The following is a 26,778-nucleotide window of genomic DNA, read 5'->3' on the forward strand; positions in this document are numbered from 1 at the left end:
TCTCTGGTGACGCCTCTCACCCCCCGCACTTCTGGCCTACACCCCAGTTCTTGAATGCACAAATAAAAGAAAAATGGGAGCAATAAAACAAAATTCTGTCTCCCTCACACACTGCTGGTGGGCATGTAAAGTGGTGCAGCCACTTTGGAAATAGTTGAGATGAATGGCTAAATGTTATGCCAGGTCCTAGAGTGGAGTTACAGCACGGATGGGCCTCAAAAAAATGATGCCCAGTGAAAACAAGTCAGTGATGTATGGAGTAATTCCTTTTTAGGGAAAGAGACTGGGTAGAATTAGTGGTTGCCAGAGCAGGTGGGGAGAACAGGGAGTGGCCAGATTTAGGTTTCTTTTTTGAAGTGGTAGCAGTATCACCGAAAAATCTACTAATTTATACTAACTTTTTACTCTAGTGAGTAAACACTCAAAAGTTGTCTGTCTGGTCCTTGCAGACTCCTCATTGACATGGTGCCCAGGGTGAGGCAGACGCGCCACTACGAGATGTTTGAGTGAGTTGGGGCAAGGACCAGCTCCGTCGCGCAGCACAGAGGCTTCAACACAGGCAGACGGTGCCAATATTTAACTGAACATCCAATTTCTTTTCTGGAACATGTGCTCCTGGGAAGGAGGTCTGCCCAGCAGGTGGGTCTGCACTGATCCCCGTCAAACACATGAGGGCAGCCTGGTTTCCTCATCTCCAGCCAGAACGGACATTTTGACTCGTGGAGTAAAAGATCCTCGTGGGTAGGATAAGATCTCTGCTTGGCAGAAAGCTGATCTGTGGTGCTTTCAGCCTGGAATGGACAATGACTGACCAGACCCACCTCCTCCTTCCACTCTCTCCTGGCAGACTAAGGAAGATCGTGCCCTTTGGTCCCTCACCCCTTTACATACCAAGAACCATCAGTATAGATCACTTCCTAATTTCTATCAATGTATTTCATTAGTTTCATACTGTTTTACTAAACCTAAATCTAAACAGGTTTTGTTCAAAAGGAAACCATTCTATTTTTAAAGTCCTTAGTGATATATAGTAGGAGCTTTGCATGGATGAAATAAGCACACAACCTTTTCTTGAACATCGAGAACGTGAACATATATGTAAAAACAGGATCCATTTTTGAGACACAAAACTACAGTTATTTGTAATAAATATATAATCTATCCATAGATGCATATATCTATCTGCTGTGTTAAGTGGTAATAGCACATCACAAGGTCACTGGAGATGACTTACCCCTCTGTACGGAAACAGATGTCAGTTTATATAGTGCTAGGTGTAGATTCCATAAAGATGTTCCCCCAACATGCAACATTCTGTACCTCTAGCACTGCTGCTTGTCCCGGCGACAGTGCTGACCAATAAACACCTTCACCTGTTTTATATGGTACAGTGAGGTTGTCTTGGAGAGTTGTCACTGGCAGGTTTTCTGTGTGGATTAAGTATTGTTTGGGGGGGGTGGGGAGGGTGCCCCATGGGGAGTGTGATTGGAGACTCGGAATGGTGTGGGTGTGGTGACGGGCTTAGTGGCGTAAACATGGTAGGTGCCCCAGGCTTCACCCCTGCCTCCGTGACACCTCAACCCCCCCCCCCCCCAATGTTTCAGGCTGAGGTGATTTGTGATAAGAGGTCACTGACCTTATTTCACTCTGATGCTCTCAGCGAGGCTCTTCCACCAGCATCTGTGTTCTATGGGATGGTGGTCACTAGTTACAAGGGAATAGTCTAGGAAATGTGCGATTCAATTTTTCCCCCCTGAAATCTTTCTTATCGTGTTCGACACTGTGGAAGCTCGTATATAGCAAACTAGAAACTATGCGTATTCGACCCTGTGTGTCCTACCAAACAGTATGGGCAGCAGGTCAGACCTCCAGCACCCACTCCAGACAAGCCCGTGTGTGCCTTACCTTACTGTGCCTGGGGGTGGGTGGGGAGGATGAGGTGGGGGGCTCCTGGTCCAGTAGGTCCTCAGATAGCCTTTTAAGAGCGATCTTATTAGCACATTCTTAAAGAGTGTGAAATGTTCTCATTATAGTACACAATTATATAAAAAAAAATTTAAAAAGGCCAGCAGTCCGCTAATTCACTTCCCTGCTCCGTAAATGTAGACCAGAAAGAGTGCTTTGAAGTGGTTACTGGCTATGTGTATAGGGAAATTCTACTCCACAGGAAAATCCTTCTTAATCATACCTTCCCATCTTTCAGCACTTTTGCAAATGGCATGACGTCCGTGGACACCGGTATTGGGGGCTGCAGCAGGACATTTGCGAACTTTGGTCTGTAGGTCACCAGGCTCCCCAGCCCCTCCCCCCAAAAATCACTTCCACCTGTCACACAAGAAAAATTTATTGAAAAATAAAGTTCTCCCTAGTTTTTTCTACGACAGTGGAAAACAAAGCAGTGCTCTCTATGCCGGTACAGTACATTTGGACAGCGACACCTTATTTGCAGAATTCTGTACTACTAAACCCCAGAAGTGAACAGTAGAAAGTGGGTGTACCAGGAGCTGAAGACAGACGCGAACAGCCATTAGCTTAAAGACATCAAGGTTGTGACAGCAGCTACAGAAGAAAGGACATCACCATCTCCTTTGGCATTGAATGTCCCGTGATTGCCCTGCTAACACCGGGGCAGTGAGCAAATGCTTCTCAAGTTTTCCCCATCTCAGCTTTGGCAGAGGCGGCAGATGTCCCAGCGAGCCTCCCCACCTCCTGCACCCAGAGGGCTCCCTCAGTGCCACTACCCGCCACCAACAGTGATATGCCACCCATGCGTGAGCACATGGCCATTCCCCTCACCAGCTGTGTGGCAGAGGGAGTGGGGATCTTAAGGCTGCACAAAACCTGGGGTGGGGGGGTGATGCTTAAAAGAGGGTAAATTCCAAACTTACATCCACAGAAGTAGAAGACTACTGATTCAGTCGAAGAGAATCCAAAGGAACTTGAAAAAAGATACTGGACTCTAGCAAGTTTCTCCATCACAACTATAATCTATCCAGTTAGGCTGAAATAGGACAGGAGACAAAACTCGAGATAACAGGGAAGAGGATAAACCCCCAATAATACAAAACAGTGAACTGATATTTTTGGTGAGCAGAAAACATCACTGAACCTTTGAAGGGTTCTGACAGCCCTACCACATGTGTCCTGAGCCCCTTCCACCCCTATCTGGAGGGAGTCCTGGCTGGCCTCTGGGGAGATGGGTCTTCTCTGGGATGAGGACCAACAAATAAGTGACAGCTAATCAGCCCAGGAGACTGGTCCCTGAGGATTGGTCTGTGGAGGGGCCTCCCCGGCCAGCAGGGGACAACTTCCTGGGACAGGCATATATTCCACTGGTCAGTGTTTTTCTTAAATAAAAAACAAAATTTCATATTTCAGAGGACCACAGTTAACTGATTTTCAGGGCAAGTGAGAATTCATTTAATTTCTAGATTAAAAAGTTTTGTAAAGAAAAACCCAGGCTTCGTCCAGAAGGCCGCCAAAGGCCACCCTTTTGTCATTGTCAGCTTACAAATTTTAGAGCCTAGTTTCAACTGGCATATTTTCAAATCAGTGCATTCAGGGATACAGCAATGTTCCAACCAGCAGAGTGGACATGGAACTTGAACATCTTAAACCAACAGTTCCTACGCTAGTCCATCAATTTGGAACAGTATCTTCATGTGGGTATTTCTCAACAGGTAGGATGTGAGCTCAGCTCTCAATTTCTCAAACTATAAGAAATGCTAATTATAACAACAATATTAACATTTACTAGGCTTACTATGTGCCAGACACTGCTAAACACTGAATCCTCACAAAACCCCTAAGTGCTAAGGAAAAGGCTAGGGCAATTTATTTCTGCTTCCAAGACTATACAACTAATTTGGCCTTTTGCTATAAAAATGTGGCTGGCCATTTCTGTTGAAGCCAACAAGAAGGAAAAGAACTCAGCCTCAGCCTTAGGAAATTCCCACTTTCCTAAAAGAGCCGGAATCTATACCTACCTCTTCACATGAAGGTATGAAGGTGCTCTGTAGCCCCCCCCCCCAACAAAATAATGGGATTAGAAAGAAGCCAATATGGAGCTTACAGCATTTTTAAATAAATAGAGCAATCCAGGCTTGGGATATAACACACAACAGAGCCTGTCGTTAACAAAATAAACATTTTTTTAAAATCAAGAATTTTCAGGGAATGTGGGTGGTTGGCGAGGTCCCATTTATATACACCTTGGAGACGTGGGGTGGCCTGCCTTGATCTGGTCTAAAGCACACAAACCTGCCTAGAACAGCACATGGTCTCAGTCCATCCCAAGGCATCTACGCTGTCACTGCCAGAGAGTTGCACAGGGCTCCACTCCCAGCAGGGAAACTAAGGCGTCGCCACTGTAAGTCCTGTACTCACTAACAAAAAAGGGAGGTTCATGATCTTTCCCCTGCAAGATGCTAACCAAATAGTGTTTTTAGGCCAGTGCTGCTAATGAGCACAGCTGGGCCTGCTCCCCTTCAGTGCAACCCCAAAGATAGGGCTGGTCTGCCCCAGCCACAAGTGCCTGGGGGTGGGGGGGTAGGGGAGGGAGGACAGGCTCTCAGGCACTTGGCAACCAGCAGTCCCCAGATACACCCAAAGACATGGGTGAGCAACTGAGGAGAGCATGGCTGGCCTGGAGGAAGCCAGCCCTTCTCTTGGGGTTCTCACGGCGTGTGGGGTATATGTGCACATATACTATGGCACGGAGTGCAATTTTGATGCCTGGTCTGAGCATCTGCAGTGACAGAAAACATGTCTTCTCTCCAAGCAAGAGGAACCTTGTCTCAAAAGCAGCCTGATCCCAAAAACCAACCCCAAAGGAAAGTGAAAAGGCACATCAGAAAAATAATAAATATCAAACAAACAACTCAATAATTCCAAACATACAGCAGAAACACACACAAAGCAAACTATGAGCAGTGACAAAAACCCAAACTAAGCAAAAATGCCAAAAATGTCTCCATTTTCACATGTGCAAATCAAATTACATACATGGAATCAATGAGGTGTTTACTGGCATTAAAAGTAGTGTGTTTCCCTTTTCAGGAGTAAAAATAGGTTTTACTCTTGAAAGCATTTATTTCTCAAGGGAACGTTTACTTTCTTAATTACTTCCCCTCCCCCCCTCAAGTTTTTAAAGAATTTAGGATTACAATGGGGGGGGGGGAGTCCAAATTCCAATTAGGAAAATTATGCACACAAAAAAGCCTTGAACACCAGGCAAGATCCCCTCCTAGCACAAGAACTGGGCTACTGACTGAAGAAGGATTTCTCCTCCTGTGGAACTGTCAATCCCAAATTGGCTTAGGATTCTATTACAATGGGCACTAGCAAATTGCTGGCAGGACAGGCTCTCGGGCACTTGGCAACCAGCAGTCCCCAGATACCCCCTAAGGCATGGGTGAGCAGCTGAGGAGAGCATGGCTGGCCTGGAGGAAGCCAGCCCTTCTCTTGGGGTTCTCACGGCCCAGCCCACACTGACAGGTGCTCACCTCCTGGGGCAGGCAGGAACCCTTCCATGGGGAGATCCTGGCTGCCTGCCCTCCACCCTAGGATTGGAGGTACAAACAACCTCGTAGTGGGTCTACTACAGACAGGCTTGTATGACCTACACACCAGGGGATGACTGAGGGACCCTTTCATGGAGGCCCTTCTTGCCTCCTCTCTCGGGCTCAGTGTGAGGAAGCTGAGGGCCTGTGTACATCCCCTGTTGTCACTGCTCTTCATAATGCCCTTAACACCCGGAGTGTGGGTTGATTTTCCCCCAGACCAGCAGCCCTGCCAGCAGAACTGCAACCAGGTATGGAACTAGACAAAGCAAGCGGGACTTTCAAAAAAGTGCTCTGCTCGGCTTCGTGGCCTGAGAGCCCTGATGTGAGAAGAGGAAAGGGTAGGTGGAGAGGAGGGGTGAGACCCTGAGCTCAGGGGCAGCCAGTAAACATCCCGTTACTTCTGGAACACAGGCAGGCACAGCTTCTTTCTAAGGAAAGTAGTTTTCCAGCTGCTTCCAGCAGCTTTCTGATTTCCTGTGCTTATTTCAACAGCTGTCTGCTCAAGGGGGCCTTCTAGCTAAGCATGGGAAGTGGTCTCCCCTCTGGAGGCTCCCCCTGCTGGTCTAAAGGCTGCCACCATGCTCAGGGTTGGAAGGTATCAGAAGAGCCCAGGAGAGGGCAGAAGTGACCCGGAAATTGCATGCAGGCCTGGAAGCTCAAGCAAGTTTTCCACAACCTGGGTGCAGCCAGAGGCCCACTCATGGGGAAAAGCAATTCCTAGCAGCAGGGAAGGAATAGTGGTTTCTCCTTTTACTGCAGGAAACTGCCTTTGTAAATTTTAAAAGAACACATTCATTTTCATTTTCATTTTCATTTTCTCTCTCTCTCTCTCTCTCACACTCCCCCTCCCCCAATCACCAAGGTTTCCTATGACTACACCCTTCTTGTTGCTGGGCCTCAGCAGAGGCTGGTCTCAGCCAATTTGTGAGGGTACCTGCATCCATCAGCGCTCAGGGCAGACGCCTCCCCATCAGTACTCTCCCTGACACAAGCCCTCAGAGGCAACTTAGGGCTAGGGAGACCCTGGTTGCCTGGCCTTCATCCTCGGATTGGAGGTACCAACAACCTAGTGAAGGTCTACTAAAGAGGCTTGCATTACCTACACACCAGGGGTTGACTGAGAAGCAGCAGACAGAATCTACACTCCCCTACCTTAAAACTCTACCACCCTATGGTCTTCACAAAGCCGAATTCCTCCTTGAGCTTCACGTCCCAAAGGCCCACCCTGGCCCTTAGCTTTGCCTCTTTTCTGCTACACAGCTGGCCAATGCGAGGAAGCACAGGGCTGCCAGTGGTGCAGAGTGAGTTTCCAGAGAGCAAGGCATTCAAAACCCTTGGGGGGCTCGGTGGGCCGGGTAGTAGCTTGTAATGAGGACATTCTGCAAGAGAGAGAAGAGGGCCCACTCTTACCAGCAGGAGGCTGGGGCTGCACTCACTCACAGCACTGAAGCAGTGCTTGGTGAAGGGGGTGCACTGGGACTCCAGGGCTACAGGATGGGTGAATCTGCCAGCTTAATGCCCCTCACAGTATTCGTGCTTGGAGTAAAAGTCACCAGACTCCCACCCTATGCAGGCCACACCTGTGCCTACAGATGAACACTAAGCCAGCACTAGATTCACCCCAACTTGCCCCTGCCCCCACAGCCAACATCAAGTGCAAAGTGGGTCCTATTCCTGGACTTCAGGGAAGGGGCCAGTTTCACTCCTTTCAGAACCCCAGTTCAATGACAACCCCGTGGGAGATAGGGAGCAAGTTTTTCAAGTCCAAGATAACTCATAACTCTCTTTCTACCCTCTTCCTTCCTGGGGTGCATGAAGGAGGGCTGATTTACTAGCAAATGTCAACTCCCCAACTTTGTATTTTTTTCCTAAAGGGACTCTCGCCAAAATTCGGACCAAACTGTGTGTCGGATGGGTGGGGGGCTGGTGCAGAGAGAAAAGGAGACTCTCTACTGCACAGTAGCCCCGTCTTTGGTCCCTGGCCAGGCTCTCTGGACCACACAGGCGTGTCCCCACACCAGGGGTTCTCGTCCTCTAGCTGCGGTCATGCCATGCATGACTTCTTGTTGTGCCGCTCTCCACCTCCAGGAACTGGGCCCCCGCAGCTGCCTCAAGAGTGCCACCAGCCCCACAGCCCAGTGTCTCCCTCCGGCACCCCATCCAACGCAGACAGGGATATTATCATGGCCGATGGTAAACAGTGGAAAATCAAAGAAACAAGAAGTGTGATCCACCCCTTTGCCCTCCCCCACCACCTCCCCCCCTCCCCCAAATAAATAAGTTAATGGGTTGAAGAATGTTCCCATAGAGTTTCTCCAATCTGCTCAATTCCTTTTCTGGTTTTTTTCTGAAATTAATCTTGAGACTCTCTTCCTATCCCGGAGCAGCTGCATCAAGAGTCTCCCTACAGTTTGGCCAGGGAGGACCCAGGCACCGGGCCTGACATCCGCTCTGGTTTTCTTTTGGTGAAAACCCCACTGTGGACCTGACCTCAGTAGGAGCAATAACAAATTGAAACCTTCCACCAAAATGTTCAGGCTCTGGCGAGAGTCCCTGAATGACCTGGAGCCCCTGGCTCTTCCCCCAGGGCTGGAGCCACTGTCGTTCCCAGTGGAGTGTGCATGGGGCTGGCCAGTGCCGCTATAGACAGTCCTTACAGAGGGCGACCTGGCCCTTGATGAAGTCCCGGCAGGGGCAGATCCTCTGGTGCCTGGAGTGGGCGCCGGCACAGCTGAACAGCAGGAGGTCACCTTGAAACACACAGTGCTTGTACTTGGGGTCGAAGGAGGGCACCAGGATGTCCTTGGCCAGGTCTGAGCTTTGGCAGGTCACCTGGTACCTAAAGAAGAAGAGAAAGGCTCACGGGTTTGGACATTCAGGGACTGTCCTTACCCCCTGGCTCCTTCAGCTGCATATCACAAGGCGGGGGCACATTGGGTCTCCCGCTACAGAAATGAAGGGGCAGCCATCCTCTGACCCAGTCACACTAGCCCCTAGGAACCTAGGACCGGGAAGGATTGACAGGAACGCAGAGATGTGTGAAGCTTGTTTGTAATAGAGGAAACCTGGAAACAGCCTGAGTACTCACCAAGTGGGGAATGACTGAGTCAATTATGGCACATCTGTGCTTTCAGGGTTCTATGCAGCCCTTGAAAAGAATGAGGTAGAAATGCAAGTACTTCTACAGAGAGGCCTGTGGCAGAATGGATGTACAGTGGGGGTGGGGGTTGGGGTGCATGCACACCGTGCTTGCAAATAATAAGGAAAGCTACACACTGAAGCCGAAAAGTAGTTACTACTGAGGAATGAGAGCAGCACAGATGCACATTATGGAAGTATTTTAAAGAACTATGTTCAATATTTTTACAAACAGCTTAAAAAATCCATGTTAAAAGGTTCCAACTCCTGCAGGACGGCAGGCAAATGGCCTCCTGAGGGTAGGTGATGTCTACGGGACACTGACTCACGGGAGCTTTGCATTGACCCTTTGGCCTAGTATGATTCCCCCCACCCCAACACCCTGAGCCCCGTTTTGGAGATTAGTACCTGAGGCCTCCAGAGCAGGGTTCAGGATCTAGGCCCTGAGCTCATGCACTGTAGCCTCGTTCCTCTGCTCTTTCAGCAGCTGAAACTGTCTGTGGGCGGGGACCCTTGTGGCTTCACACTCTCAGGCTGGGACCATGGCAAGTGTGGCTGAGAACGACCAGGTGTTCTGTGCCCACAGTGTGGCCTCATATCTAAACAGCCACCTATCAACTCCTTGTGTCTGGAGTACCATGGCCACCTGCCAAGGCTCCCCCAGAACGATGCCTCACCAGATGTTTAGCACGGTGGCTCACAGTCAGGTGGGAATCAATTCAAGGAGGAAAGCACAGTAGGGAAGTAAGGGAGTCCTGGGTTTGAGTCCTGGTTTTATCTCTTATGAGCTGTGTGGTCGTGAACAAATGACTGAGCCTCTCTGGGTCTGTTTCCTCTTCTGCCCAATGGGGATAGTCTTTAATTCACAGGGGAGATGTAGGAATTAAATTATGCTCACAGAGTACTTGGCAGTGTCTTTCTCTGGTAACTATGAATTAATTACCACAATTATTAATTAATGGCACTATCACCATGGCTGCAATCATCACCATCCTTCAGACCATATTCCTGCCCTGACAGATGCTACAGGGGCTGCACGGCCTTCCTTCCTTGCCCTATGATGTCAATTTGCACCCATGCAACAGTCTCCATTTTGCTTTGTGTGTGGAAGTCTGGTCTTGCCAACAGGGAGAGGATCACGTTGGGAAACTTGAGGTTTCCTGCTGCCTCTGGAAACCTGCCACATGTTGAAATGAAGCATCATACTCTCTCTTACTCTGCCTCTTTTTTGTCATCCTCTGACTAACTGCCTGTGCCTTGCCTGCTAAGGTTACTCTCATGATTCCTTGCTCTTCTACCGGGCTTCTGGTGAGTTCTCCGAAGCTCCCAGTGAGCTCCTGGTGCCCTGGAGGGCAGTGGCCCCACTGATCTTGCTCATGCAGTCACTAGAAAGCTCTTGGCTTCTCTCTTAGGCCCCACGCTTCTCATCTTGCCTTGCCATCTGGGAGATAGACGTATGCACAGGGCTAAGGTCGTGGACCATGAAAACGAGGCAGGAAATGGGGGTTTGTGGGTTTCCTAAAGGAAAAATGAGTCAGAGAATTTAGTGTTTCTAGGTCTGTCACAGGATACCCTTAATAGCTTATCCAGAGGAAGGAGTATCAGAGTTCAACTGTACATTAAAGTTTGCCTTGTAATGTGAAATTTGGTACTGGATAAGATTTATATTCATATTATTTATTTAGGTAAATTCTAAGAGATTCTTTGTATCTGCCTTTCATACTGCTAGCAGAACATGGAAATATGTACAATGAATCTCAGCACCTATGGCAGAGTCTAAATTGTCAGGAGCCACAAGGAAACACTCCTGCTCCTGTCCCTGGTCACATAGACTCAGTCTGGACACAGCCCCAGGAATGAGCACATGCATGCCTGTGAGTGTACCTCAGCTGAGGCCACAGAAGCAGCTGTCAGGGGCCATGTCCAGAGATACCATAGGGTGCTCAAGCAGCAGATGTTCCCTAGGCCACAATCTGCTCCCCAAAGGGAAGTCAACTGAATTCTGTGGGCACACACAGCCCAGGCCTATATGGACACCAACCACCCAACCTCCAAGTCTCCAGGGGGTTTCCCCTCCAGGGCCCCCATCCCTCAGCCCTGGGCAGTCAGGAAGGCTAGCTACTCTGTCATCCTTGCAAGTAATGAGTCACACTCGCCAGAGATGTGGGTGACTTAACCCTAGTTGCTAGAGGACCCCCAGAAATCAGTCTCTACAGTCATCCTCCACAGAGGATGACTCAGTCCCTAACTATGGGCCCTGTGACATGCATGCATGCACATGCACACACACGCACCCTGCACTCATTCCCACACTCTCATAATACCCCCTCCTGTCAGACACTGGCACAGAGCTGCTTCCTCTCTGAAGGCCGCTGTGGTGCTGCCTCTCTCCTTTTCTCACAGGATGGGAGTTGGGGCTTCTGTTCACATTTTATAATTCTAGGGCTAGAAGTAGAGACACACCCATAACACAGGCCAAGAGGATGAAGAGATGGAGGCAGGGCCACGCCACCTACTGGTCCTGGCACTGAGCTCCTCTCCTCTCACACCCACTCCTAACTTTGTCTCTGCCAACCCCTCCCCCTACCCCCCCCCAACACATTCTTGTGACCACTGTGAATCTGGGCCTCTTCTCTTTTCTCAGGCACCATCACACTCATTCTCAATGCCATGGCTTACAATTCCTTTTTCAAAAGAACCCCAAGCACTGGTAATTTGGTGTTTTAGAGGACACATTTGGAAAGGTAGCAAAATGGCAAGTCAGCTTTCATATTACCATGGGACCCCATTTATGGAGTAGAGGTCCCCCACATGGGGCCCAACTGGCAGGGGCTCTGCCTTCCGGACCCGGGTCCTGGACCCGCTGACTTGGGCAGGCTTCATGCATAGGAGTTTGCACTTAGGCCTCCAGCACTTACACCTTGTCTGTGAGGGCACAAAGACAGGCTCCCCTAATTCAAGATAACAGTGCAGGCTGCTCCAAGGGCTCAAGTTATGAGATACAAATTTATCCATTCAACAGGCCTCCAGGTCATGGAGACTTAAAGAGTGCAAGGGGATCGCCTCAGAACCAGGCCCCAGGTTGGAGAAAGACAAGCAGCCGTGGCTGGTGGAAGTGCCCACTGCTGCCTGACCAGGATGACAGAGAGTAGGCCCTGCTCACTCCAGGCAGCACTCCGTGGATGACTTCTTGCTGGGTCTCACCTTGCAGGAACAAGGTATCCCGTAGGGCTCCTATGTGCAGAGGATTAACTTCAGGCAGTTGTACTGCAAAATTAGTAATCACCCTAGCCTCCTAGGAGAAAACCCACACGTTTACAGTGGGGGCGGCAGGAGAAGCAATCCCACAGCACAGGACCACGGACCGCTCCACTACATGGCCTCTGTTAGTCTGGGCTCCTCAGGGAGCTTGGGGGTGGGGGGTGGGAGTGGGCCGCAGGCCACTGCCCAAGCCTATGCAGAAGGACTTTCTACTGTTTACAGCACTGGCTGCACATTATCTAGCCATCATCCAGGATGACCTCATTTTATGGGTGAGAAAAGATGAACAGAGGAATCTGACCCATTGCTCCCTTTCTGGTTCTAGGCTTCTGCCCTGGGTGAGTTGGGATAGCAAACCCCTACAAGGAAATACCTAAGTAGAGCTATTAAGGTGGGGGTGGGGGGTGTGCTGGGAGGCGAGGTTATTAAGAGACATTGGTGAGTGTGACAAAAATTAGGGGCACAGATTTAGCACTGACAGGGCTCATGAGTCAGAGGCCAGAAGAGAGCTCTTGTGGAAATTTGGGAACTGCAAATGCCAAACTCAAAATGCCACTGCAAAGGGAAACAAATGACATCCCTAAAAGCAACTCAAGACCAAGGGGAAAACCCAAGCTACACAGAGGCCTCTCCTGGGGCAGCTCTGTCCTGCCTTCTGGTGCTGGACTCACCTCCTGCAGAGGGGCCAGCAGAATCAGGCCTGCTCATGCCCCCTGCAAGGCACCCCATGCCAAAGGTGCCAGAATAGAGTACAAAAGTGGGCAGAGGGCTGTAGGAGGTAGAGTGAGATCCCTTGTGACAGTTCTGGCCTAGACCTTATTCCTGTCTAACATCAGGTGAAGACACTACCAGGCTCCTCCAGGGGACCCCAAGTGTGGGTCGGTTTGTGCTTGTGGTTCTGGGCCCACCTCTTCTCCCATGGTTCTTGGGTGTAAATTAGCAAACTGAACACCTCCCACAATCTCCAAGCCCAGACATGGCATTATTTATGCAGATACAACACCCCCATTTAAATTCTAAATATATCATGCCAGGTGACCTCATCTATCTAACAATAAAAATGCTGCGTGAACTTTCTCTGGTGGGAAGGTGGGGGGTGGGGGTGTCGTGCTGCAACCTGCTCCCCCTTTCCACATCTTTTTCTGACAGCCCACAAGCCTGCAAACCCAACTCTAACCCAGAAGGGGAGCTGGAGGCTGAGCAAGCCCACTTCTACGCCCCCTTTCCTCACACACTTACTTGAGCATGTCCTTGTCCTTGTTGAGGTGCTGGAAGAAAGAAGGCTCGCAGATGAGCTGGTTCTCCTGGCACACTTGCTTGCAGGACTGCCCGGGCTTAGCGAGCTTCACCTGCAGGGCACTGAGAGGCGGCCACATCACCTGCCCATGGCAGAAGTCCTAGAAAGACAACAAAGCAGTTGGACAGGGGACCCAGAAAGCAGGTGGGGGTCCTCAGTTTGCCAAGATGAGGGGAGGTACCCTCTGAGCGAACAATCAGTGGAGGGGAGGAGGAGTTGGGAGCCACACAGACCTGGTGAACAGGTTAAAGAGGGCTCAGAACAGGTCCTTGGCACCCAGTTCTCACCTCTCTTACCACCCTCCTCAGCTGCAGAAGGGGGAGCAACAGTGATCTCCTCCACGTGGGGCTGGAGTGTGAGAGGGAATCTGTGGCCTGTGCACAGCACTGTGCCTGCCAATCAGTGTGGCTACTCACTAATATCACCACTAACAGTGATGTAACCCAGCTATTTAAAGCCTCCGCCCCGGAAGGCCCATCTCTAGGCCCACCTTCACCAGCTGTTCTGTTCTCTCTTCTCTAACTCCAGAGACATTTTCAGTGCCTCCCTAATTTGGCAGTTACCTAATATGACAGTTTTCTGAGTGCTACTTTTGACTTTGTGAGGGGGCACAGCTAGGAGTGTGCAGAAATCTGACAGAACCGGGATCCTGGCCTTAGCAGGGCTTGGTGCTTGCTGGCTGCAAACACTGACAATGTGACATTAGTTCAATAGCTACAGGAAGCCTGAGGACAAGTAACCCAGTGGCCCTTCCAAAGATGGTCCCCACAGGGCACAGAAATGTAGGGGTGGTGGGGGGGGTCAGTCATTCCTGGGATTTAGAAGGATCTGAGGAAATCAACCTGACTAAGGAAGGTGGGCAGAAGGAGGCAACATTGGTGGGGGAAGAAAAGTAACCTGTATGAGGCACGAGCAGTGGGTGAGAAGGACGAAATGGCACCGGGGGAAGAGCAGGGGAGGGGCCCAATGTGCTGACTTGGGATCTTAGCTTTCATCAGCTGTGCCAGAAGCAGCTCTCAGTACGCAGCAGAGGTCGGAGCTCACACACCACCAGCAACCAGACCCTGTTCTCTTGCCCACTGATAGAAACCTGGCAAAATTCTTCCTAGACCTGCAGTGTCCAACTGCAGAGGGCACTGTCCTGCAGCAGGCCGAGAGCGGTCAGCTCTTTCTGGGGCAGGCTTGTCCTCAGAAATAAGTGCCCAGGGGTGGTGAGATCCTGGGCTTTGAATTCCACTGTTGGGAATTCAGCCCATGGACATACAGAGACACAGGTGCAAGGAAACCTACACAGTGCACAGAAATTGCTGGTGTGGAAGCAATAGTCTTAAGACAATAGAAAGGCAGTATTGAAATAGGTAAATGCCTAGATACAAAATATACCACGGAATACAAGAGGCATTTAGTGTGTACATGGAAACACCCCCAGGACACCCTGAGAAAACAGCAGGATGAAGGGTGGTCAATTGGGTGTTTCTACCAAGCCTAAGTGAGATATCTACACACACAGACACACACATGCCCAAGGAACCTCTCCAATGGGTGTGGGTGGGTGCTGCTGAAAGGGAAGTGGAGTAACAGGGTCCGAGTGGCAGAGAAATTTACTTTTCAATGCATGTCCTTATGGAATAGTTTATTTTTCCTCTGTTTCCCTTCCTCACGTAGCGTGGACGAGGAAGTAATTCACCATTTCTGGGCTCAGGGTTCCCAGAACTGGCACAGGAGTGGTCTCTGGTACGCTTGCATTTTTGCTTTTGAAATTGTGTTGCCCCTAAATTAGCAACCCAAAGGAAAACAGAATGAGCAAACGAGCAACATGAAATACACCGCAGGCTCTCCAGGAGGCTGGTAAGTCCTGCCTCTCGCTTTACCAGCTATGAACGTTCTGGCAAAATACAGAGCTTTCTAAAATCTCAGATTCCCCACCAGAAAAATGAAGATGAGGACCATGATGATTCCTTAGGTTCTTGCTTGCTCCTTCCTTTCTGAAGGAGATAATGCTGTTATGTACCAAAAAAGGAAGCAGCAGGTAGTCAGCACTCAGTGCTGGATTCTGCTCTAGTCTCCTCAAAGTGACCATCAAGAACCCACGAGTAAGACACACCCGCTATCCTTTACACCAAACGGTCCCGGGATGAGGGGCCTCAGTGCCTGAGTCTGAGTAAGCCTGGCAGTTAAAAGAGATCCTCATGGTAGTGGTCAGGAAACCCAGAATCTGAACCCAGATCAGCTGAAGATGAAGGTTCTAGAAGGGCTTCATATTTCAGAGGTGACAGAAATAGACTGGATCATTACATGTTATCAGGACGCAACTTAATTTTCTCAAAGTGATGCAAAGAGGGAGGAGAGTATCCACCAAGCACGTACCACTCAAGGAAGTCACTTAACTGATTTCTCAGCTTTGTGATGCTCCCAAGGCTGCAATCTATGAGCTTGCTAAGCTACCAGCAGCACAGTAACTCGGGTCTGGACGCTGTTACTAAGGGTGACGGCATGACTGCGGAGGCCCATGGCACTCTGTGAGCACGGTATTCACTGGTGGCCCCACTGTCTTCCCTGACACCATATGGAAACTGGCAACTGACGACCCCATAAGGATGGCTCCCAGCAAAATGGGAAGACTAAGGTAGTTACTGATGATTGGAAGGAAACATGGGGTGTTGCTTTTGTGTTTATTTTTTCATTCTTGTTGGCAAATGTAAGCATCTTTGCTCATGATTCTTTTGGAGGCAATCTGAGAACTCCAACAGCCTTTAAACATTAGAATAAAGAGTCTGTAAGTCCAGCATTCACTGTGGCCTATTATGTGGCAGCATGGGACAGGCAGGCAACTAGAAATCTAGGTCAGATCATGGTAGCCCCATCACTAGAACTCAAGGGAGACTTTATCTACTTTCAGAACTTCGCTTGGGACTGCCCTGAGTAAGCTGTGAAGTGGAGATTCACAAGGTCTGACAGCTCAAATGTGGGCTTCCATAGCTTGTAAGAAAATCAGCGAATGATTCTCTCCGTACAACACCTATGACCAGAATTGAGATAACATCTCCACACCTGTTGAGCTTTGAGGGCTCTTTTGAAACTGTTCCTTACTCATTCTCAGCCTTTTGCGGTATGTGAAGCAGTTCAAGGGATTATACCAAAATGAGGGGGTTAAGTGCTACTGCATGAGACTACGTGATGTGGCCAAAAGCAAACAGCGCCAGTCTGAAACTGTTCAGTGGCAGGTTCTGCTCATGCTGCTCTTTCTGCTGCCAGCACTGTGTGTGTGTGTGTGAGTGTGTGTGTGAGAGTGTGTGTGAGTGTGTGTGAGAAAGTGTGTGTGAGAAAGTGTGTGTGTGTGTATGTGAGAAAGTGTGTGTGTGTGTGTGTGTATGTGTTTGTGTGTGAGAGAGAGAGAGACAGAGAGACAGAGACTAATATGCTCAAGTGAGGGTGCAGAGCAAAAAGGAGAGAGTAGCAGGTGCTCCACCAACACGCATGCCGGACTGGGGGCGCTGCACAGCTGGGGCAGCCCTGCAGGTAAGGGGCCAGCACCTCTCCTGAGCAGGCAGGAGAGTGAGTGCCCCCCAAGTTCCGCCGCAGGCAGCTCTTAGTAACTGCAGCAGCCCACTGTTTTGAGGTTCTTAGGGGACCCTCACTCAAGTACACATGAGTTCTAGGGTTCCTGCTTGTGGTTCACTAAGTGCTGGGCCAGCATTTTCTCACTAGTCTTGGGGGCCAACAGGGTGGGAAATTGTAAAAATAGCTGTAGGACTGTCTTAGGCTTCACGAAGCATCTGGAAACCCCAAAGGCGATAAAGTTGAACAGAGAGGGAGCTGAAGGTGTCTTCCAACAGAATAACAACAGAAGGGAGTTTGGGGATATGGGGACCTGGTCCCCAACAATAGAATTTTGTGATGAGGAAACAGCTGTTTACAGTTGATGCCTAGGCATTTTACAGTAAGCCAACTCTGCTCACACCACAAAATCTGAACATTTAGATAAGGACCTGCGCTTAGGGCTCCTGCCACTTTGCTTTTTTCTGGTGTACCTTTCAAAAATAATCACTTAGAGTTGGAGTCTGCAAAAGTCGGTAACTTCTATCCCAACCACCATAGGAGTGATGGACAGTTTCCAGCTTGCTCTCTGTCTCCTGCTCGCTCCAGGTCTGGAACAGGAGACCACCTGTGGCCCGGCTCGCTGTGCCCCACCTAACCCCATGCCTGGAGCCAGCTCCCGCTGCGTGGGTGTACTGAAACTGCACATGCAAGCAAAATGACCCCAAGGTTCTCACTACCCAGAGTGGCAGCTTAAATGCTGAGAGAGGTCTCTGCCCACCCCATGTGGGGGGTCTGTGCCTCCTCTGGGAGCAGCTCATGATCTGCATATTCTCAACATACCAGCTATGGCCCTAAACACAAATCTCCCTGCATGTTTTCCCTCTCTATTGAAGACATAATACCTCTCTATTGAAGTCCTTCACTACGTATACAGTTGTTGCGAAGTGAAATGAAGGCAGTAATAAGAACCTTGAGATGTGAAAGATTACAGTCCAAGCTAGAACACTATTTGCTGCCAGGGTCCAGAGTGGAATGTGGAGCTGCCTAGAGCTGACATGACCATTTCGCTGCCTACTGCTTATTACCAGACGCAACAGATTAGGAGCCATGTCAGAACCCCTCCTGTCTTGTTGGAGCCCTTCCACACTGGGTACCCAAGGAAGGAAGCAGGTTTTCTGTTACTTTCAAGCTCAGAATAGGCTAAACTGGCAATGCCAGCTAGCCTAGTGTCCTTGTAGGCATTCATCCATCCAACTAATGGCTGAGAAGCAGAAAAGCAAAAATGGCCCAAAGCACAGAACACCTGCCTTTGAGTCTCACTCAACTCCCCCAGGTTACTAGATGAGTGATCTTGGCCAGTTATAAAATCTTCCTTTGCCTGTTTCCTCAATTGTAAAATGAAGAAACTTTCAATTTCTATTTCATAGAACTGTAGTGATGATCAAATTGTTTAAAATGCTCAGTAAAATGATGTAACTAACACCTACTAGAAGTGGGAGCTCACAATGTAAAGGACTTTCTGAGGTCCCTGGCAGTGACTTGCTGAAAAAAAGCCAAAACCCCTGCCTCCTGATGACAGAAAAACCAAATAGATAAATTACAAGTGACATGTTAAAAGGTGGCAAGTGCTATGGGAAAGAATGAAGCGAAGGAAGGAGACAGATTGTGGAGGGGTAGGGTGTCCAGATAGGACATCACTGAGGTGACAATTGAGAAAAGACCCCAGGAAGTAAAGGAGGGAGCCCTGAAGTACCAGGGGGAGCATTCCAGGCAGAAATAAGCCAAGAGTGATCCTCTACAACAAAGACAAGAGGGCACGGCAGGCCCCGAAAAGTGTGGGGAGAACCAAGCAGCTTGTGCAGTGCGCGTGTGCGTTTATGTTTAAATAGGAGATAGCGCCAGGAAATCCCAGAGAGCCAGAGCACACAGAGCTTTTGGGGGACCCATGTAAAGCTTTGGCTTCTCCTCAAAGTGAGATGGAAGCCATGAGAGTTCTGAGCAGAGGCACTAAGGGGCCTGCTGTGCTGAGGACAGGAAGCCGGGACAGCAGCTGAAGCAGAGGAAAGACAGGTAAGAAGCTAAGCACCAGCGCAGGAGAGATAATGAACTCAGGCCAGACACAGGCATCTTTGTTCAACAGACTCCCATGAAACGCTTATGTCATGTGTGACTTTGAAGGTTTTCTCATCCATTCAATACTTAACAAGTGACTTTTAAAGCCTGTGCTAGAGTTACAAACATGAATGAGAGAGGGCTCACAGGTATACACTTAAAGCACAGTCTAATAAAAGGCTGATATTTTAAAAATCACAGAACAGTACAAAACAAGTGTAGGGATAGGATGTAAAGTCCACTTAGGGGAGGAAAGCAATTAACACTCTGGGGAGGACAAAGGTGGTAGCAGCGGCAGTGATCAGAGTATGTTTCCCAAGAATTAGGGATCTCTGGGCTGGGATTTGTAGGCTGAACAGGAGTTAGTGATTTATCACCAATGTGATGATGCATTGCAGGTAACTGGCATTCAATAAAGAACTACTGAATTGAATTGAATAGGTTTGGCATCCTGGGGCTTTACTAGTAGTAGAAATAGAAAAGAACAATATTCTAATCCAGGGAGGCTGCTACACAGCCAGAAACAAACCAACAGTAATTTCCAATCTGTTAACAAGTCCAGAACACAGAACATCTGCAACCCTTTCCAACAATTCAACCAATCACCAAATTTTCCTAAATTTGCTTGTTTATTCTGGTATGTTCATGTAATAACTATAAAGAGAAAACATTTGTTAATCACAAATTTACGTAGAAAGCAATGAGCTGAGCAAACACACACAGTGTGAAGAACTAAGGGCACAATCTTTATAATGAGGGCTAAGTAACAGCCAGAGACATTATTCACAAAAGTCTGAGAGAGCTAGAGAAGACAAGTGAAGGGTGGCTTCCTAAGACAGTAGGACTTGGTGGTTCTTCTGGCTTGTCTGTCCTGCTTGATTGTTCCGGATGGGATCCTTCACAAGAAATCTCCCTCTACCCCTGCCTCCAGTCCTGGTCACGCCTTTAAAAGAGTTACTATGTCCAAGACATAATGGATGCAAATGAATTTCTGTGGAAACTCATTCATTGTCTGGGGTTAAGAAAACACTGGAGATACTGGTCTGGAGGTAGGATATGGAGGAAGTCAAGAATTTTTTAAAAGGGTGGGGGAGATTACAGACCATGCAAGTGTGGATTTTGAGTCATGTCTGGCCAGATCTTTGCAATTTATGTGAAGTCTAGGGCCAGAACTGATAATTTCAATTCCCTATCAGTACTCAAGCTAAGCTATCTTTAAAAGGAAGTGACCGTAGTTCAAGGTCTATGGAATTGGTTTCTAGAAATGAGTGTGAACTTGTGTTTCCTCAAAGGCACCCGAGTAGTGGCTGAGAAGCTGAGCTGTGATGGGAACCTCCATGGATGATCTCCAACTCCTTGAAAGAGTTAAAACAGAAACTTGCTGCAACCCACTCTTGTTCAACTATGAGTCTAGCCAGGAGAAATGAAAATTACATGTACATGGATGTAAATATTTAAGGCCACACTCTTCACAGCCAAGAGGTGATGACAATCCAATGTCCACCAACTGGCAAACAGATAAATTGTGGCATATCGAAACTCTTAGAGTGCTGATAACATGCTACGAGATGCAGGAACCGCAATAACATGATATTGAGTGGAAGATGCCAGAAATCTCTAGCAAAGACAAATGTGCAGAGAGAGAAAATAGATCAGTATTTTCCTGGGGCTGAAGCAGAAAGCCAGGACTGACTGTAAGTAGGCACAAATGAGCTTTTTGGATGATGAAAATGTGATACAATTAATGGTGGTAACTGCACAACTCTATCAGTTTGCTAAAAATCACTGAATTATACCCTTCAAGGAGTGAATTTTATGGTTTGTCAATTAGAGCTGGATGATGTTACTTCAAAAACATACCATGGTTGGTTTGTTTCTGGGTTCCTGCAAGCCGCAGGTACCAAAGGCATTCAAAGATTGACCCCATTCAAAGATGGGCCAGGCACTGCTCTTAGTCTAAATATGCATTAATCTATTTAGGACTACCCTACTCCTACCCTATGGTGTAGGAAGTATTTACTGTTTGGAAGAGGAAATGGTACAGTGAGATTAGGAAACTTGCCCTGACTCAGAGAGTGCAGACAGGGTCAGAAGGTGGACCCAGGCATGCCCTGGCTCTCTGGGGGTGGGAATGTCCAGGGACACAGTAGCTGCAGCTTTTTCAATGAGCAATCATTCTCCCTTCTTTAATATTTTTACTATTTTCTCTGCCCAAGTCACCTGTGGCATTCCTGCCAACCCTGCAGAGTTCACATTCACAGCAATCTGTCCTAGTATCTACAACACTCCCCATGGAGTTCAAGATGGGCTCTGATGAACCGGCTTTCCCAGGAGCGGAAGCTGATTCTATAGCAGCCCAGCTCTTGCAGGTGTTAATTCTTCGCCTCTATCTCCAGAATGCCCCTTGCATTGGATTCCACTGCTCTTTGCAAAATAACATGAACACAATTATTCTGTATCCTTATAAGAAATGAAAACAGGAATGAAGAACCTATGTGTGGTCTTTAGAAATCAGCCTTTAACAGAAACCACTCTACTCTCTGTCCTAAGGCACAGACCAGAGTCTTTCTCAAGGAATGTATCACAAGAAACTTGACTGACCTAGACACATCCAAGTTAGACTAGTGCTCTTGACCACTGTTGCAGGAGAGAGCATTTCCTCAGGAGGGCTGATGTAAAAGAACATGAAATTCAAATCAACATTCTTAGTAAAGGAGCTTGACATGAGGGGTTGGTATGGAGGGAAAAAAGTAATCGGTTTCCCTAAAACTAGGATCCTTCCCTATTGGGTGCCTGTGTCTGGGTTGGCTGGGTTGGGATAGGCTTCCTGCTGTCAATTGCTCAACCGTTCATTGCAGCCTGGGGCTTTCTCAATTGCTGTCAATTGGCTTCTTGGCTCCTGCTGCCTTGGGTGAGCATGATGGGCAGCCTTGAAAGGGTTCTGGGATAAAAGCTTCCTTGTTCCCCTCAAAGATCACACGGAGGACTCTGAAGGCAGAGATCAACCTAATTAGCGCTACCGCGCCTCTACAGTTCAAGGGATGGGAAACCAGAGCTGCCGCCACCTCTTTGGAGCTTGAGGCTTTCCTGCTCATACCAGAAACACCCTCTCTCCAGTCTCTCTGCTCTTTGAAGATATGCTAGCTGCAAAAATAATGAACAGCCAAGCTCTAAAATACTGGGCTCCTGAGCTAATAATTAGATGTAGAGACTCGATCTGAACCAATGGGGTTTTGGCACCTGTCTCCCCTCTGAAGCTGGGCAGACATTATGGATTCAATAAAACCATCCACCGAGGACTGAGATAAACTAAAAATGGGCCCCTTTACTACACACTTAGTAGCACTGGGAGAATGCTCAAAAAAAAGTGCTCTAGCTACAAGACTCCTATGATTATTTTTTTCTAAACAATACCCTGATAGCATCACTACCTTCATTCGGTGTTAAAACCTTTCTTTAGTTCTATTGTCCCAGATCAAGTCCAAATTCTTCAGCTGACCCTCAGCACCTACTTATGATATCTCCTCCTCCAGGCTTCCTCTACCATCTCTTCCTCTTCCTCTACCGTCAAAGTATAGTCACAGCTAAACTTCCCATAATTCACCCTAATTTCTCTTTTTTATTTTAGTGCACATCTTTGTTTCTTGACATATTCAGTCCTCCCCATACTCTCAAGTCGGCCTTCAGGACTCACATCCTGCAAAATGCTCCCCTGTCCCTCAGCCCCCCGGCCTCTCCCCACGATGTCTGCTTTCCAAATCCACAGTTATAAGACCTAAAGAATCACATACAAGGTGTAGTTTTCCATGGACTTGACTCATTTCTCTATAAAACCTGAAGCTCCTGAGACAGAGACTGGCCCTTTTGCATCTCCGTCGCTACTCCCCCTCCCCCTCCCATGAGCTCAGCACAGTCCACAGGAGACTCTAGCTGACAAATATTTACAGAATGGATGAATGATTAAACAATGGCAGGCAAAAAGGAAATCTCTGAATTGCTGACTTGCAGAGCTCTGCACAGCAAAGTCTATCCTAGAAAGTAGTGCAAATGGGCGATTTTATTAACATATTTTGCAGAAGAGGATTTTAGTGACATAGTTTCCAAATCTTAAGGCTTAAGATGAATTTCTTGGTTCCTTGTCAATATGCAATCACTCTTGCACTCATTTATCCATTCCTTCAGCTGAGCACCTAAAGTGCCCAAGCGGGCAGGGGACACCTGGGATACAGAGGTGAATGAGCTAGGTATGGTTACTCATTTTTGGAACATTCTGTAACGTTTGTTTGGAGAAAGAGACTTTTCTTTTTGAAAGGAAAGCTAGTAATAACATATACAGAGAACAGGCCTTAAGACCTTATTAAGACTAACTGGGACTTGAGTGTTAGGGAAGACAGAAATAAAAGTCTTCAAATAAACCTGATAAAGAATCTTTTTACACATGGTGGTGAGTAACCATTTACCCAGACAAGTGGAGGTGGTGAGTAACCATTTACCCAGACAAATGAAGGAAGGACTAGGTTTCCGGAGCAGCTGCAGGGATCCCAGTAATATCTCAAAGTGTCCTATGACAGCACCAAGAACTGTGATCTCTGAAAACCAGTATCACAGGAAGCCAGTTACTCTCTGCATCTTCAGGAGCAGCTGGAAGCCTCTTGAGGTAAAAGAAAATGGAAGGAAATTTCTGGACCACTCTCTGTTGTCCAAGGTCCCAGAAATGCCATGGTGCAGGACAAGGCTCAGAGCAACCATGAAACCTTGATTCCATGACTGTGAGCTCTAAGACTGAGTCCTGGCTCCCATTATCTGGAGAGTGGGGTGATTACTTCTACTTCCCCGGATAATAGTGAGGATTCTCCCCGGATAATAGTGAGGATTCTCCCAGGATTACAGTGAGGATTAAACAAGATGGGACTGTAACATGCTTGGTACATGTTGACATAAAGTCTACACAAAAATGTCTGCAAGAATTAGGATGAAGATACAGTCATTCTTAATTCAGCTATCATATAAAGACCAAGTGAGATAATGATTCAAATGTACATTTTCTGATAAGTATTGTCATGTAATATATCATTGCTTACTTATATAAGAATATGATAACAATTGTATCATATGCTAACACAGTACAGTAAATCTTAATGTCATTGATAGGTTCTTGGAAAACAAAACTTTAAGCCAAACATATAATGCAAGCAGGTACTGAAACAACATCATTTAACAATTGCAGATATTTGTTTTTTTTATCATCAATGTTATAAGAAAAATGAACAAATGATGTTATTTGAGGACCACCTATGCCAGTTTGCATTCATTGCATCATTGCCAACCCTGTTCTTAGCAAACACAGATAGTAGCTCATCAAGCCTCACACTGGCCATGAGAGGTTCTGGCATGCTGACTTTACAGGGGAGGAACTAAGGCGCAGAGAGGAAGAGTTGCGCCCAGTTCACACAACTGGAAAGTTATGGTGGTGGGAACCAAAACCAGGTGGCTGGGGAGTAGAACATGCTCTTTTGCCATTAACAACACACAGAACACCATACACGCTACCCTGAAGTCCATGGCCCTGGACTCTGCTCCTCTCTCAGCAGTATCCAGACCGTCCACAGTTCACCACAGTCTATTACCTCAAATCTCCTGGCAATCTATCTTGAACCTATACTCTATGCTTCCTTAAAATTTCAGTACACCATTTCTATTTTCAGCCTACAAAAATCCCCACCCCTATTGTGTAAAGGTCTCTGGGTCACCCCAAGACACTTTGTCTTGCCCTGTAAGAGAAGCACCTTATTTTAGAATCTGGTCAAGGAGTTCATAGTTCCTCCCCACAGGGGTTCTGCATCTATTTCTAGCAATGTGTTGCTTTTGAAGTCTAAGGAACTGAAATGTTATAAAATGATGGGAGTGACGCTTTTGACATTTATTGCTATGAACCCAGGTCATAATTTCCAAATTCTGTTGGTGGTTAGGGCTCTTGGAGCCCTCCCATTTTGGAACTGAAGTTCTGTTTTTATCATTTTGTATTCTTAGGTTTCATGTAAAGTTTCATTTGAAAAAGGGTCTTGTTTAAAAGATGTTTGAAAACTATTAAAAAGTCCCAACACATTTGGAATTATTGAAGATATATTAAAGGACTGCTTAGAAACCACTGGTTTTGGTCCTTGCCTTTTCCTTGGGGTGGGAAATGAAGATCAGATAGGAACACAGTGTCATCTCTCTGTCCCCACCCCTGCCCAGGTCTTTGTGACACTCCTTAGCATTCATTCAGAGCACAGACAGGATGGTCAAGGGAGAGCTACAGTGGTCATACCTGAGGGGAGAAATCCTACACTGTCAAAAATGATGTAAAAGAAGGTTACGTTATTAAAAAATAGGTCTACCTCTCTATATTTATGTATGTAAAAAAAGAACATTGTTACCTTAAGAACAAACTGACTCTCTTGAATGAACATGACAATACATGCTTTGGAATTTCTACAAGCTGTTATCCATTTTCTGGCGCCTTCCAAAGCAGAAAAATAAACACAGAAATATTGCAAGCTCCTAAGTGTATAAAAGAGCCTCTGGCGTGACAGGGTGTATGCACAGCAAAGGAGATCTCCGCTGAGTCTTACCTGCTTTTCAATGAAGGCATTGATTCTCTGCAGCATCCCCTCACATGTGAATTCATATGGCATGTATGGCTCGATCTGAAGAGACAGAAGATGGTATCATAAAGGGGGCCACAGGACATGTGACACTAGTTTTCACCGGTGTACTCAGGTGCTAACAGCTGCAGTCCGCCTAACGAGGGACTTCCAGCCTAATGAAGCAGGAAGGCAACAAACCTGGATTCACCTCACTTGGCTCCTCACTAGCTGTGGGATCTTGAGCAAACTACCTACAATGTCTGAGTCTCAAGTTCATGTGTAAATAGCAGCAAGCAAAAACGCCCATCTTTTAGCTGTAGTGAAGTTTATGTGGAAAAAAGGTGAAGTGCTTTAGTGCAGTGTCTAGCACACAGTAAATATTCAACAAAAGGTAGAAATATCACTTAAACAGGAAAGGTCCTTGGGCAGGCTTCACAACTATCTTTGCATCCTGGTGCTGAGCAACATGGGGACACACAGGGACTTAGCCATCATGTGCTGAACAAATGCAGGCCCACTGCTCTCAGTGAGCCCACAATGAGGAATTTAAGGATCCATGACGGTGATAAAAGCACTGGTATACATCATCAGGTTAGCCACAAAGATCTTGTGGAACAAAGACAAATAGGAACTGTCACCAAGAATTGAACCAGAGCGCCTTGGGAGGCTCAAAGGTCAAAGTCAACTGCTGCTCATGCTGGGCTTAAGTTTAAGGCCAGCTAAGACTGAGGAGAGTCAAGAAGTGGAAGATGGTTCAGGTGGTACAAATAGTGGGAACAAATCATGAAAAAGGATGACAGGAGAGCAGAGATCAGGACTGTGGGGGCTGTGAGATAAGACTCAATAGGATTTCACAAAAGTCTTGAGGTTTGTATACTGAGAAACTTAGACTTTACTTGAGGGTAGCAGGAAGTTTGAGAAGATGTTTTGTGGAGTGAGGGACACAAACTGGGTCAATATTCTGACAGCTGAGGGAAGGGGATTCTACTGGCACTGTGTCAACAGTACGAGACCTACCCTTTTAGGAGCAGCCAATTAGAAATAAGAAATAGAAGTTTCACTTGGGAGAAAGCCAAGTCTATCAGAGTTTCAGAGAGCCTCAGGGCACCTGCCAGCAATAGGATAGATAGAATCTTCACCATCTTGTTCTTAAATCTATACTTGACTAGCTTAAGCTTATAGGGTGGGAACATCTGAGTTGAACACAGAACACCATACACGCTACCCTGAAGTCCAT

At 47.5% G+C, this 26,778-nt stretch overlaps 2 protein-coding genes across 3 annotated transcripts in view; one reads left to right on the top strand and one right to left on the bottom strand.

Moving 5' to 3' along the window:
* Window positions 1-1,381, top strand: part of TMEM163 (transmembrane protein 163) — a 196,452-nt gene extending 195,071 nt beyond the window's left edge. Inside the window, exon 8 of the mRNA XM_004674701.2 lies at window positions 450-1,381. Within this exon, the coding sequence (XP_004674758.1) occupies window positions 450-510 (61 nt within the window). The 3' untranslated portion in view covers window positions 511-1,381. The remainder of the gene's footprint in view (window positions 1-449) is intronic.
* A 6,456-nt stretch (window positions 1,382-7,837) lies between these two features.
* The window catches only part of MGAT5 (mannosyl (alpha-1,6-)-glycoprotein beta-1,6-N-acetyl-glucosaminyltransferase), a 311,378-nt gene continuing 292,437 nt past the window's right edge, over window positions 7,838-26,778 (bottom strand). For both annotated transcript variants that reach the window (XM_004674702.2, XM_012728964.1), the window contains exons 16-18: window positions 25,527-25,601; window positions 13,203-13,360; window positions 7,838-8,403 (exon numbers count right to left, since the gene is read on the bottom strand). In XM_004674702.2, the coding sequence (XP_004674759.1) occupies window positions 8,205-8,403; window positions 13,203-13,360; window positions 25,527-25,601 (432 nt within the window). In that variant the 3' untranslated portion in view covers window positions 7,838-8,204. The remainder of the gene's footprint in view (window positions 8,404-13,202; window positions 13,361-25,526; window positions 25,602-26,778) is intronic.

Source organism: Condylura cristata, unplaced genomic scaffold (genome assembly GCF_000260355.1).
Source record: "Condylura cristata isolate star-nosed mole 26May11 unplaced genomic scaffold, ConCri1.0 scaffold00002, whole genome shotgun sequence".
NCBI lineage: Eukaryota > Metazoa > Chordata > Mammalia > Eulipotyphla > Talpidae > Condylura > Condylura cristata.